The 14099-nt window shown below is 31.3% G+C and overlaps 1 protein-coding gene across 1 annotated transcript; it reads right to left on the bottom strand.

Annotated features, from left to right (window-relative positions):
• Positions 1–1328: 1328 nt before the first annotated feature.
• Positions 1329–11279, bottom strand: LOC137820453 (protein arginine N-methyltransferase 1.5). Its single transcript, XM_068624555.1, has 23 exons — positions 10953–11279; positions 9771–9888; positions 9020–9129; positions 7788–7877; positions 7611–7676; positions 6622–6701; positions 6291–6366; positions 6122–6208; positions 5876–5942; positions 5457–5548; positions 5336–5371; positions 5160–5228; positions 4644–4712; positions 4467–4520; positions 4276–4350; positions 3645–3737; positions 3459–3562; positions 2925–2973; positions 2752–2838; positions 2494–2599; positions 2313–2400; positions 1709–1802; positions 1329–1611 (listed from the first exon to the last, which is right to left on the bottom strand). The coding sequence occupies exons 1-23, from the start codon at positions 11088–11090 to the stop codon at positions 1528–1530; spliced, it is 1932 nt and encodes a 643-aa protein (XP_068480656.1). The 5' UTR covers positions 11091–11279; the 3' UTR covers positions 1329–1527.
• Between the last annotated feature and the right edge of the window lie 2820 nt (positions 11280–14099).

Here is a 14099-nt window from a genome sequence, read left to right as displayed (position 1 = left end):
TGCATATTCTAATCAATCCATTAATCACCGAACTAATTTTATTTATAATTATTTTAATAAACTATGTGTTTAAGTATTTTTAGTGTTTTCTTAATCAATGTTTCTTTATTCATTTTAAAAGTGAATTTTTATTATTATAAAAAAATGAATATTGAGACTCAAAATCCACTAATAATAATAAAAAACAGTTACACATTCTACTATTTGTGTTTTCTTACCCTGGATTAATTAGTACAAATAATCAGTCATTACTGGTATGTATAATTAGTATTAAAAATGAATTACTGGCCACGGTCATGTTGGTTATCTCTTATTTCTAAAATATTTGTTTACTAAGCTGATATGATCGTAATTATTTATTTTTGTAACTGTCCAGAGATAGCAAACAGTCCAAATGTGAATTATCTTGCAAGCATCTCAAAGAGTTTTATTAAATTAGAAAAATTAGATTAAATAATTAAGATCCAATCATATATATGAAAGAAGAGAATAATGAAAAATGATGAAAATGAATAATAATGGATGTCTGCATTTTTTCTGAGTAATGGTGACGGCTCAGACCTTTCTTTCTTAGTTAATCTATCTTCATACATAACTACATTACTCCTTCTCCTTCTGTGCTTACAAAAAATACATAGTAATTTTTAATTTTATTTTTTAACTTATATGTATTCATATTTTTGTTAGTATTTAATAATATTTAAGAGATTAAACTTCTTTAAAAATTGAAAAAAACTATATTGAGGACTGGTCCATCTTAAACCTCTAATACTTTATTTATTGATATAAACTTCATAGGATCAACATGACATTTTTTAATATTTATATTCCTATCCTATAAGTAGTTAACAAAAATTTATTAGTCTCATAACAAGTAACAACAAAATCTCATCAACATTCAAAACAAAATACCAATAATTTTATTAAACTTCAAATATCATTGTCTAAAAATTTGCTTAAGTTCGTATATTGATTCCTTTAATTTATCGGCACCATGTGTTCTTGCTCTTTTCCTTCAATTGAGAACCTCATTAGTTCTCCATATAAACATTATCTTCTGATCAAAGACCATTCCACCATTGTTTAAAAATCAATTCAATTCTTTCTGCACGATTATGTTCATAACATTCTAATTATCACCAGCTGTTGATGATCATTATTTGAATAAAGTGAAAACATTTTTTGACTTATAAGCTATTTTGATACTCTGTTTAATAAATGAACCTTACGCTGATCAAAAGTTAAAATACACTTAAGATAGTGCATGTTATGGTTTAAACGGACATAACCTGGATTGTGTTTGATAAAAATAATATAAACAATGTGGATGCTAAGAAACTACTTACATTAGATGGATGCATTAAGGAGAATAGTAGCAAAGAAAGTAGCTTATTGTACAACAAAATTTCCCATAATGAATTGAAATGAAGAGACAAGATGCTTGCTCCAAAAACCTTTGTATTCCACCCTTGCTAAAACTTAAATACTCAAGTCTCAACACTCATAATATTTCTCTACAGTCCTAATCTAAAGCCCCACCCAGTATGAACGTCCATTACTATTGTGAATTGGGGAAGACGAAGGAGAAGCAACACACCACTCATACCAAACCTGTTTCAGATTCCACAAGAAAATAGTATCAATATTAATGGGGAAAAAACAGTTGACTGGGAGAAGACAAGAAAAATGCATGTGAAATAGTATTAACCTTGGTAGAACCACAACAGCGCCAAAAATGAGCTTCAAGAGTAGAACCAGGACCTACACAAATGGGTGCCCTCAATGGGAAAAATATTGCAAACCTGCAGATGACGGCGGAGAGAATGGAAGGTTTGTGAAATTAATTTCAAAAGGGTCCAAGATAAAAGACAACTACTACACTGTTATCAATTTGAGAAGGGTTTATCCTCAGTGAAAAACAGCATAAAACACAGTATGAACAGCTAAGTACCATCGCAGTATTAACAAACACAATTAAATAATAATCCATGAAATGGCAAAAACATATATTCATCTAAGAAAATCCTCTTATAAGTCGTGAACCATCTTGAAAATAATATAAAAACCATTGTGAACGACATGTCTAAAGAAGTCATGTTTTATTAGTCTCCATTCAAACTAACAAATTATAATAAGTAAAACAAACCAAACATTATTAATTGAAGTGCTTAGCTTTTTTACTTTGATCTTTTCTATGTGTGTTCTATAGGAAGATATATTATCTTTCATATTTTTCTTTCCGTTTTGCTACTCCAATATAATTACTTCTCATATCCAACATGGAACAAAGCAGACAAAACAAAATTCAATACCAACTGAACATGTTTGGGGTTGCTGTTGAAGGTTCAATTCCAAGATGAACATCCTTGTAAAGTGTTGCGTCAAAGTAACCTGCAAATCCTGTAACCAAGGAGAACACAATGTCAATCTTTGATACAAAAATTCCCAAAATTGAATTCTGAAAGTTTGAAATAATAGAAATATATCGCATACCATGTACCATTGCAGACCCAGTTTCACTAGGAATCACAAAATTCAACTTTTTAAAACGCTGATTGCTTTCATGTTCAGAGCGTTTTGGATGAGTAAATGTAAAAACCTACGTAGTTGAAAGCAAATCAAGAAATGAGCAGAAAAATTATAAAGTTCACAAGAAAGAAAAATCAATTGTATAGTTATATCTGAAACAATGCAAGGCGTTGATCGACACAGATCAGAATCAGTTGGCATTAATTCAAGTGAAAAACTCACAGGTTGAGATGGTGCAAGTCTGGCTACATTGTGTAGTTTCACGACATAAGCAGTTTCAAAATGTACAAGATCTTTATGCGCCTTAACCTGATATACAACCACAAGACAATAATATGAAGTGCCAAGTTTCTAATTAAGAATGACACAAGAATTGGAAACTACAAGATATATACATCATTATACAACTTCGAAGCTGTCACTGGTTGGAGGAAACTTGTATACCTGAAAAAATTTGAAAATACATAAATTAATCATTAAGGATAAGGACCCTTTGAAAAACCCAATGTCTACTAAAAAACACAAGTCAAACTACATGATTGGCAAATTTATTAGCCTCGACAGATTATAATAATTAGCACAAACAACTTTTAAATCGAACATTCAGACCCTGAAATTGTTTTTCACTATCACAAACTACATAAAGGTATGGAAAAGTACACCCTTTCATTACTAATCCAGGGATTTATGTAGGGACCAAAACAAAGAAAATAAATTTATCTTTGGGGCATAATGAAACCCTAAAAGTTTGCAGACTTATTTTTATTGAGTTTTTGTTTAGTTACAAGAACTAAAATGACAAGAAAAAAATTCAGGGACAGATTTGACCATTTACTTAAAAATAAATTACCCTAAACAGATATAAAAACAAAATCCTAGCAGGAAAGATAAATCAGTAACAACTACTGGAGTGGAAGTAATTTACATACGAAGATGGTATTGAAATTCCATCTTCCTGTAGAAACCTTTGAGCTCCATCAAGGCATTCCGGAGAAAGTTCATTGTCGCCAAAAGAACCTAGCAATTCACTAACCTAAATTCAAAACAAGAACAATCAGACACTGGAATGTGCACAATAAAAGTCAACAATGACTAATTGAGCATTCAAAATATACCAATATGTCAGCTTTTTCAGGGGCATTCCAATGACGCATGTCACTTGAGACTATGGTGACAGTGTCCTCCCATCCTTCTAACTTGACCAATGCCTGTTCCAACAATAAACTGACATGGATTAAAATTCAAAAATAGAAGCCTTGTTCCAAAAAAAAAACACTTTCATGCAGAAGATAATCTAAACAATAGGCAGAGAAAAGGCAAAATAGCTTTAAAAAAACGCACAAGAACACAAGGAAATTCCAGGATTTTAATAATTTAAGAGCATGAACCTTCAACCATTTCATGCAGAAGATAATCAAAACAATAGGCAGAGAAAAGGGAAAATAGCTTTAAAAAAACACACAAGAACACAAGGAAATTCCAGGATTTTAATCAAACATTTAAGAGCATGAACCTTCAACTCATCAAAGAACAAGAGCCAAAAACAATGACCTAGACGGATAGTGTTAAAAAAACAAATTTAATATTCAAAAAAATACCAAATGCACAACAAGGAGATATGACACATTCAAGCCTGTAATAAATAGGTAATGTATTTGAATTTAGCAAATAGAGTAAAAGACAAATAACATTATATTGGCACAAGAATTCATGGAATCAGCATAGATGTTGAAATCCAGAACTTACATGCAGGGTAACAACTGCATTTGGATTCTTTTCAACAGCATACACTTTGAGCCTCCGCCCAGTTTCTTCAGCAGCCTACATATGAATATGACAAAAATCACTAAGGAATAGGACATACGATACATTTCACAGAATGTGTTTTATATTAAACAAAATGCCAAAATTCATCAATGTAAGGGACAAAATCACACCTGCAATGATGCCCTCACAAGAGGCCCACGCCCTGCCCCAACAACCATCAATACCTACACACAGGAACAACAAAGCAAACAATTTTCAAGTCTCTGCTAGTGCATGTACCAAACTCCCAAAATATTGAAATTAAAAAATAAAGATAATGAGAAGAAAACATGAGAAAAAAATATTACAATGGTTTTAGCAGATGCCTCTTCATCAGGAACCCTGTCCAATAATGCTTTACTAACTGCTCTTTGGTACTATAAAAAGGAGTGTTAGCCATTAGTTTACATGAAAACAAAGAAACCCAACGCCATGGCCTTCATATTCAGGGGGCAAAAAAATAGCAAGTGCTAAGGTCAATTCCAAACAAGCATTGACAGAGCACAAACATATTAATAGGCCTACACCAACCAGAATATTGTTACATAAAACATAAACCAAATGCCTCCTATTATCATAATAAATAAAATACAATACGTATCATCCCAACTAAAAATAACATTTTTGGATGAAGAATAGAATAGGCCATTTCATGATGCAATATCAACAGAAATGCTATAACTAATGAACTTCAAATGTCCAACAAAAGGCAGCAAAATTACTCATGAAGTAGAATTTAAGGGGACTCAGCCAAGGGGAACAGAAAATATACTCATCAAATAGATATCTTTAGTTAAGAATATATCATGCATACATTGTCATACCTGAATGTATTTCACTGCATCTTTCTCAAAAGTCTCATAAGTCTGAGCTTCTAAATTATCCATCAAAGGCTGCATAAAAGATTCAAAAAATTATTTACCTGAAAGTGCAGAATAATAGGATACTAACATAGAAGCCAATAACCACGTAGAAATAAGGTAGGACAAAAAATGCTTACTTGCAAGGGTGACTGTAAAAAATCCCTGTAACCAAGCTGGCATAAGATGCTGAGAAGGTCAAGAGGAATACAATAGCATACAATGCTATGCTATAAATTCAACAAATTTCAAGATAGATACCTCAAAACGTTCTTGCTCAGGAAGAGGATCCATTCTTTGGTATAGATATCCAACATAATCCAGATAGGGCCGCAAGGGATGTCTCTGCGAATCTGGCATACACAAATAGGGACTATAAACAGAAGATTCTAGCTAAGGACCACGTATATGAAGAAACAGTGGAACACCAAATAACAACTTTCAGTCCCTACATGAATGCACAAGCAGATGCATGTGGACGCACAAATAATGAAAGAAAAGATCTGTAAATATGTAGTATTACATAAAAAATAGTTGTCGTTCTGGTAACCTAAATGCAAGATAAATAAAAATGGGTTCATATCAGGAAATCATTGAAAATCACAGGAAGAATAAGATATTCTAACTATTGATCTTCAAAATTGAGATAACAAAGTCTATAAACCAAGAAAGGTACTTACCTTTATCAGAATTATTATTTGCATCCATACTTGCTTTTGGATGAACAGAATTTCCAGATATAATAATCTACAGAGTTGTTTCAAATTGGATCAGTACCCTTTTGAACTTAAATTCCACTTTAATCAATCAAGCAGCAATGCAGGATCCAGGGGGAAAACATGATAAACAATAATTGAGACAGCAAGACTTGAAAAATATTGCCTTTATATTTACAATACAAAATTAAGATAATCTAAATAGTTTACCTGAATAGAATGGTTAAAAAAACCAGAAATTAACATCTGGTGACGCTTGGAGAGGCATGGACAACCATGAGAATTAGTTAGGAAGCACTGGAAAAATTCCAATCCAAACCATTATGATACTAGTCAAAGAAACGACAAAACTATTTGAAAAAACAGAAGTTTTCCTTACATCAGTATTTAGTATAGCTGCTCTAACAGGCTCCCCAAACCAACGTCCAAGTGAATTTGTGGAAGGAAGAGTACTCCTAATGAACAAGTTTCCAAGAAAAATTAACAAGATTCAGGAACTCATAAATTCACAAAAAATATAAAACACAGGAAATAGGAAAATAAAGCAAGCAACAAAACCCAAGATCAGGGTAAAATGTATGAGTGGGGAATGCTAGCAACACGATTTTAAACACCAAAATGTATGACTTCCAACAAGTTCCAATCTAATAGTAAAAATAATGTTACTAGCATTCCTCAAAATATAATGGATGAAAGTATAGACTACTCACAGAATATCAAGTGCAACTGACAGTTGACCATGATGCTCGCACAGCAGACGAAATGAATTCCAGGATTCCCAAGAGTCATCCTAAAAATCAGGATAACAAAGTTTCAAAATAATTAACTCAGAATCCAATCATTTTATATAGAAGCTTAACATTTTCATGGACCAGACACTCAATTCATTAATTTAATCATTGGCAAATATAGGTTAAACAAAAAAAAAAGGACAACCCCTTTAAAAACATCGAGGATTGTGCATAGTTGAACTTAAGAACAAAGAAGTTCACTATCACGCAGTTTGACTATATAAGTAATAGTCATTTCGTCAAGAATTTAAAAATTAAGATAGATTTGATAAACTCAGTTTATGACAAAAAAAATATATATAGAAGTTATTAACACAAATAAAAAAACTCTTGCACAACTCACATGCTTCAAAAATAGTATCAGTCATCTTAAACAAAACTAACAAAGTAAATATAAAAAGTTACATGATACCTTAACCCCTATAATATTATATTTAACCATCACTTTTGCACTATTTTGTTTTAGAAAAACAGAAAAAAAATATTTTATAATAACAATTAAATTCATAGCAAAAGTAAAACATAGACTAACTAAAAAAATTCAACCCAAAACTTGCATTTTACAACGAAGACCACATGTAAACCCAAAATCATAAACTTAATGGAGAAATTGAGTTTAACCATTCTGTCAGAGCTCACATGTGAATTATGCTGTTCATGTCCTAGGATAACATACTTTGATAATGCAAATGCATGAAAAAAAAAAAATTGAATTTTACTGCAAAAACCATGTGTAAACCAAAGATCATAAATTTACTACAAAAACTGAGTTTCACAACTATGACAGAGCTTACATCTGAGTTAATTTTTGTGTACTGAGATCATAAACTAGTAAGTGACAAAAGTTAACTCAATTCAGCAACTATGAAGACAAGACCCTGACAACATTAATGTACATATTTACTCACCAAAGTAACAGACTTTGCATCCATAGAGTCAACATCAGGCTTAACCAATGGAATCCTAAGCCACAACTGCATTACAAAGTCACAGAAAATAAATACAAGATCAAAGAAAATGACATTCATGAAAGAATATAGCACAGACGAATAAACCAGACATAAAAGTTGAACACATAGTCGCACCTGAATATTATTTGCACCCTGTAAGATTTGATTTACACATCTAGCATAATTAGCACAAGAAGTTCCCTTGGGAGCAGGAAGCAGACAGGCCTGCGACATTTTTAAAGGAATTAGAAAAACCATATAAATGTCCACCAATGAAGCATCTTTCTGTGGGTAAAGTGTCAGAGCATGATACAATGTTGTGATACAAACTTTACAAACAGATATAAGCATGAAATATCTTATAGAATAAAACCAAAAGAATCCTTTAGCCACGTAACACAAAGGTGAGATGTATAAGCAGTTGGCAATCAAGCATCCAGGACAAACTTGCAGGGCAAAACTTAGGCATATCAAGTTATGGAATATTCAAATCACTTATCATGTTTCAACAAGTTTTCCATATACTTTGATATTGCTAAACTTAACCTTTTACATACTGTACAAAAGAGAAATATGGAATCTATTTATGGAAGGATAAGAGCATGAAGCATAGATACAAAGACCAGCAATCCATAAACATATAGACATAAATTTACATATCAAATACAAATGTGTTCGTTTATCCCCTTAATTACAGATATTGTTTCAACAAAGGCAACGTTGTATGGGTATTTCAAGAATCTTCAGAAAATCCCTGTGTCGACAATGTAGTTCTACATAGATACTGAAATTGAAAAATCTAGCTGAGCCATGACCCGGAGTTGCAAACTATTCTTCCAGTCACATGCCTCAAGGGTTTATTTATTGGTTAGTAATGTCCTCAAAAAATTAATCAAGTTATACTTCTTCAAAAAACTAATGAAGTATTACATAATATATCACTAAATGCATCTTTTCTTTTACAATTTTTCATTTAAAAATTAAGATGTGATTAATATAAATCTATTAATACCCAAAGTCATACACACTCCTTCTGTCATATCCTTATCCTAATTTTTTTTTAAAAATTGTCATATTTCATATACATACTTAAAACTGGTAGTACAGTGTCAGGTACAGTAACCATATCCATGCAAAACATACAGGAATAATAAATATACCATAGATAATCAAATTTGTTAAAGCACAAGAATATTACTTTATATCAAAGTAAATGACTATTAAGCATTTGTGTAATTCCAAGAGAATAATCAAAGTTCAAAACTCAACTCAAGCAATTAACAAGAGTGAAATTACTGATCTAAACCAATCAAAGAAACAATAATTGAAATTAGAAGTTTCGTTAATTTGGTTATACCAAAGCAAACCTGTAAAGAGAGATGAGAAGCCCAAGCAATTTCTTGTTTAAGTGTAGTTTCAGAATCTATCCTGAGGGTTTCATCCTCTGAATCCAGGTCTATCCAAGAGCTAATTTTTCCTGAATAAAATGCAATAAGTGGGTGAGAACATACACAGTTGTGAATCCAACAACAATGTCAATAAAGTGTACAGAATTTACTAATCATTACAAAAAGATTTTAAAAATTGAAAGAACAAACGGAAAATAACTAGGCTCAACAAATCTATTACCTATGATATACATCATCTAAAAATAAATATGAATTTATAATTGGAACTAAAACAAAAATTGAATGCATCATTCGAAAATTGCAGTAAATAAGTACTCACAATAGCACAAACATACACCAGGAACACAATAACATTTCCATATTAAATCACACAATAAGTTGAATATTATGTTTTAGCGTTTTCATTATGTTATAAACATTCATTAAGTAAGAAATTGCCCCGCCTTTGCCAGGGAGAAAGATGTTTAAGGAATAAAGAGGGTCATATTCCATTATGTAATGTCCATACACAAAATAAACAAAAGACTATAATTTGTTTTGGTCCGTGAATTTCAAACTTGCAACCTTGCAAAATTCACAAATAAACCAATGGTGCTTTCAATCCAATATATGAAAAGGGATGAAGGTAGAATAGATTTCTTAATAGATATGCAAAGTTCATCATAATAATTAAACGATGAAAACGTTAATAGCAATAGGTAATTCATACCCACAACATGACTACTCCATTGGGATGGACTCAAGACCAAATCTGACCCAGCAAATGGCAGAACACCAGAACCCAAACCATCCTTTTGTAGTAAACTTGGTCGATAAGAAGGATCCATCTGAATCGTATGGTAAAATCATATAAGATAAACAAGCAGTAGGAAACTACATAAATAAAGCATCATTTCTCAGCACATAAAGCTATATACTTCAACAGTGTATATGTTATTAATAGATGACAACTGGTATAAGAAAATGTCAGCAGTATCAAGATAGACTGCACACGCTAAATAAATCATATAAAAGAAAAGAAAATGTTCAATAGGAAGCATTGTTTTAAAACCAGTTGCTTATCATTTATTGACATTGTAGAAAATTGCAAACAAATGCAGATGATGTGTCCACATTGTGTTCTGGTTGCAGAAATTTAAAAAACCTCAACACTGCAGCCAAAATCACGGATAATCCAGCTTTCATAAAACATTGATGATATACAAAGTCCCTTCTGCAGGCACGGGTTAGGAACTTCATTAAAAGTCCATGCAAGGTTTAAACAATGTTGTCTAAAAAGCTCTTAAGTGAAACCACATTGAAAGAGCTTCACAAGTAAAGCATCAGACATTGATACTTTGGGTAGGCTTACTGACCAGACATATATAAATGCAACAAAAAGCTGCCACATGACTGGCTAATTAGCTACCACAGCAGCAAACAAAACACGCCTAACTTTATTACAACCTCACTAGCCTATTCAAAAAATGATAATAGGAAGTTTAAAATTCAACCAAAGCATGGCAAGGCAAACTGACACCAGGGGAGATTTTAACTTTGAAAGGTGCGACTAGAACAGGTGTAATGAAATGTAGTTCAGTAGAGCCACACAATGAAACCCCAAAAGGCTCGCTAGCGGAGCTGCTTCACTGTAAAAGGCCCCTTCGAGCAATTTCGTGTAGGTGAGCTTACTGACCAGTCACACACAAAAGGCGCAACAGGAAGTTGCAGTGTGAGTGGCTAATTGGCCACCATAAATGACCTAAATTCACTACAGTGCACACTTTCACTTCACTTATAACATGAATAAAACACAAAACACGAACACTACAATTTTCACTAGTGACTTCACTTCACTGATTTGTGATGACAGACATTGTAATGCATCGAAAAATGGGTGAAGAAAACGAACCAGAGGAGCAACAACGAAATCGAAGCTTCCAGTGTAGAGGTTGAAGTGGAGGACGTGTGGCATGTCATCGTTGAAATCGGTCTCCACACCGCAGTAGCGAGACTCGCTCTTATCCCCTGACCTTTCTCCGAGAGGCATTTTCGCTGCTTCAAAACTCTCTAACACCGATAACTTGGTTGAGTTTGGGGCGATGTATATACTGAGGTCAAGCGATTTCGAGCATGGTGTATGCGTATGTTCAGAGAGTGGTGAAGAGGGTTTTGGTAGGGTTTTTGTAGAAGAAGCTGCTACTGCCACCTAACCCTAGGTTTGGTTTTCGGGTATAATGGGTTGGCTTTTTTGGAACTATCCTTGAAGTGATTGGCAGTTTCTTCTTGCACCCTACATTTTTCTTCTTGCACCGAAATTTTATGTCAATCCAAAAATTTATCGGAATTTGTAATCTAGAATGATATTGCGGGTGCAAAAAGAAAAATGTAGGAGTGCAAAAATTTAATGAACACTTAGTTAAAACCAAGTTTTCAAAATTAATTAACCAGCTCCTGTTTCTAATTCAACTAACTTGGATTAATCTTCAGCAAATCTTATATTATTTATGAATATGTCCAGTGTGATTACTTATTTTCAGTGATAAATTGAATTAATTTTAAACATAAAAAAAATATTTTAATTATTTTCATAATATAAACATTTAAATAATATATAAAAAAACAAAACAAATTTATATTATAATAAAGGATGAAAAGACATATTTAACTTATTATTTATTAATTAAAAATTATCAAAAATGAACTAAATGTTCGTTTAATCTATATGATTAAACAAGTTTTACCTTTTGATTTTTATACTTATGAATTATTCATTTTAATCCTTATGTATACTATTTTTAATCTCTTTTGAGAAATTAAATATGATATTTACAGGGATTAACAAGAATTAAAATGGCGTGATTTTTTATGTAAGAGAAAATAATAATAAAATTGTATAACTATAACACTAAATACGTAGTTAAACCAAAATAAAACTATAAATTATTAGTAAGATTTATTAAATGAAATGAGAAAGTAACGTCATTTTTCACAAATTCCAGTTAACAAAAAATAACGTATTGACAAATGAAAAATGTTTTTTTGACGTCATTTAAAAAATATCCTTCAAAATATGTTTTCACGGGTATGTTTAAATTAAAAATGTTAAACCAACAATACATTGTGTGTTTTCGTTATATACTTAGGCTTCGTTTGGATTCAGGGGTGTCACTGTTGGCGACGACGGAAGTCACAACAGCACCCTGTTTGGATCCATGCATGGTTGCGGGTGAGTGTGGAAGGAAAGAGAAAGTTTAGTGAATTGTTTATCTGCGCAAAGATGAAGAGAAAGTTGCACGGTAGAGTGGGAGTGCCAAGTCATCCGAAGCAAGTTACAAAGTTACCCTTGCTTTTGCTGGAATCAAGAGAAACAGTGCCCCCTGCGCCCCCTGCATGCATGCCACATGAGATTCCTGACTTGGCTCGGGAATCGTTTGACTCTGTGTGAATCTGTGAAAGGAGAGTGAATGCAGTGGGTGAGGTAGGTGGGCGTGAAGCTGGCTATATAACAGCATGAAGTTCCTTCCTCCATTCACAGAAAACCAAAGAAACCGAGCCATCAGAGAGTGCATTGTAGTGTGGTTGGAGAGATTCCTATAAGCCATCTTCATTTCTGTTAGGATACCTTGTTCATCTCACGTCCTGGGGTTGTTCTTGTGATTCATCTGGGTTCATCTGGGTTCGTCTGAGGTGAGAGCTTTTTTTGGAATGGTGCATAATCGATTATGCCTCAATTAGAACCAGTCAGATAATCGATTATGGGGCAGATAATCGATTTTTCAAAGAACATAATCGATTATCTGTAAAAATTTACAGGCATAATCGATTATCTGGAGTGTTGAAAAAGGGCCATAATCGATTATTGTGTGCCATAATCGATTATGCTGTATTTTTGCCTACCAACATAATCGATTATCCCTCGATAATCGATTATCCTCTGTATAACTGAGAGCATAATCGATTATGTTCTATATTTTTTTGGAATTCTATGTTTCTTAATTTTTTTTATGTGATTTCCGGGCAGTGTTCTTCATCCTAAGTCATCCTATTGTGTTGTTGTTGTTGCTTATCTTCAGGTTTTTAATTTTTTTTATGTAAAGTTATTTTTTGTATTTCTGTTTTATATTTATGATTCGATGATTATGGTTTTGTAATATAATTTGTTTAGAATTTATTTTAGTTAATTATGTTAAGGAGTTAGTAAATTAATGTTGGTTGTAATATAATTTGTTTAGACTTTAATTTAGTTAATTATGTTAAAGGAGTTAGTAAATTAATGTTATTATTTGATTTATTGTTTTAATTTTTGTAGATAGTTATAATTTTTGTAAGATTTAAAAAAAATATTTATTTGTATGAAATGAATGATTTTCAGAATGGAAACAAAAAATTTTAAAGTTTAGGTGATTAAAGAGAAGTGAATTTTTAAATTTTTGTATGAAATGTACAAAGTTATTATTTATTTAAAAATGAATTGTTTATAAAAAATATTTACAAAATTTATTTTAGACAGAATAAAATTCAAAATTTTAAAAATATTTTTGTAATTTTTGTTATAAGATTTAATTGTTATAAGAAAAAAATAAATGTATTTAAAATGAATATTTTTACAAGTGGAAATAGAAATTTGTAATTTGTAGGTTTTTTAAAAAGTAATTTATATTTCAGAAGTGCTATTTTTAATTGATATTTTAATTATAAATGTAGAAAGTAATTATTTATTTCAAAATGAATTGTTTATGAAACAGATTTAAAAAAATTTATTTTGACAGAATGGAATTCAAAATTTTAAAAATATTTTGATAGAGTTTTCATTTTTGTAGATTAAACATAATTTATTAATGTTATAATAAAAAATATTATAAAAATGTTGTATTAATTAAAAATAACAGTAAGAGTTTAAAGTAGAAATATCATTTTGAGTTATTTTTTTTTTAATTTGTATTTCACATAAATTATTGGTGTTAGAATTAAATGTTAAAAAAAATGTTATAGTAATTTAAAAAATCAGAAAAAGTTTATTTTAGGATTGATAATAAATTATTATAAAGATAAATAA

This window comes from Phaseolus vulgaris, chromosome 9 (assembly GCF_000499845.2).
Source record: "Phaseolus vulgaris cultivar G19833 chromosome 9, P. vulgaris v2.0, whole genome shotgun sequence".
In the NCBI taxonomy this organism is placed as follows: domain Eukaryota; kingdom Viridiplantae; phylum Streptophyta; class Magnoliopsida; order Fabales; family Fabaceae; genus Phaseolus; species Phaseolus vulgaris.
This window is presented reverse-complemented; position numbering and strand designations above follow the sequence as displayed.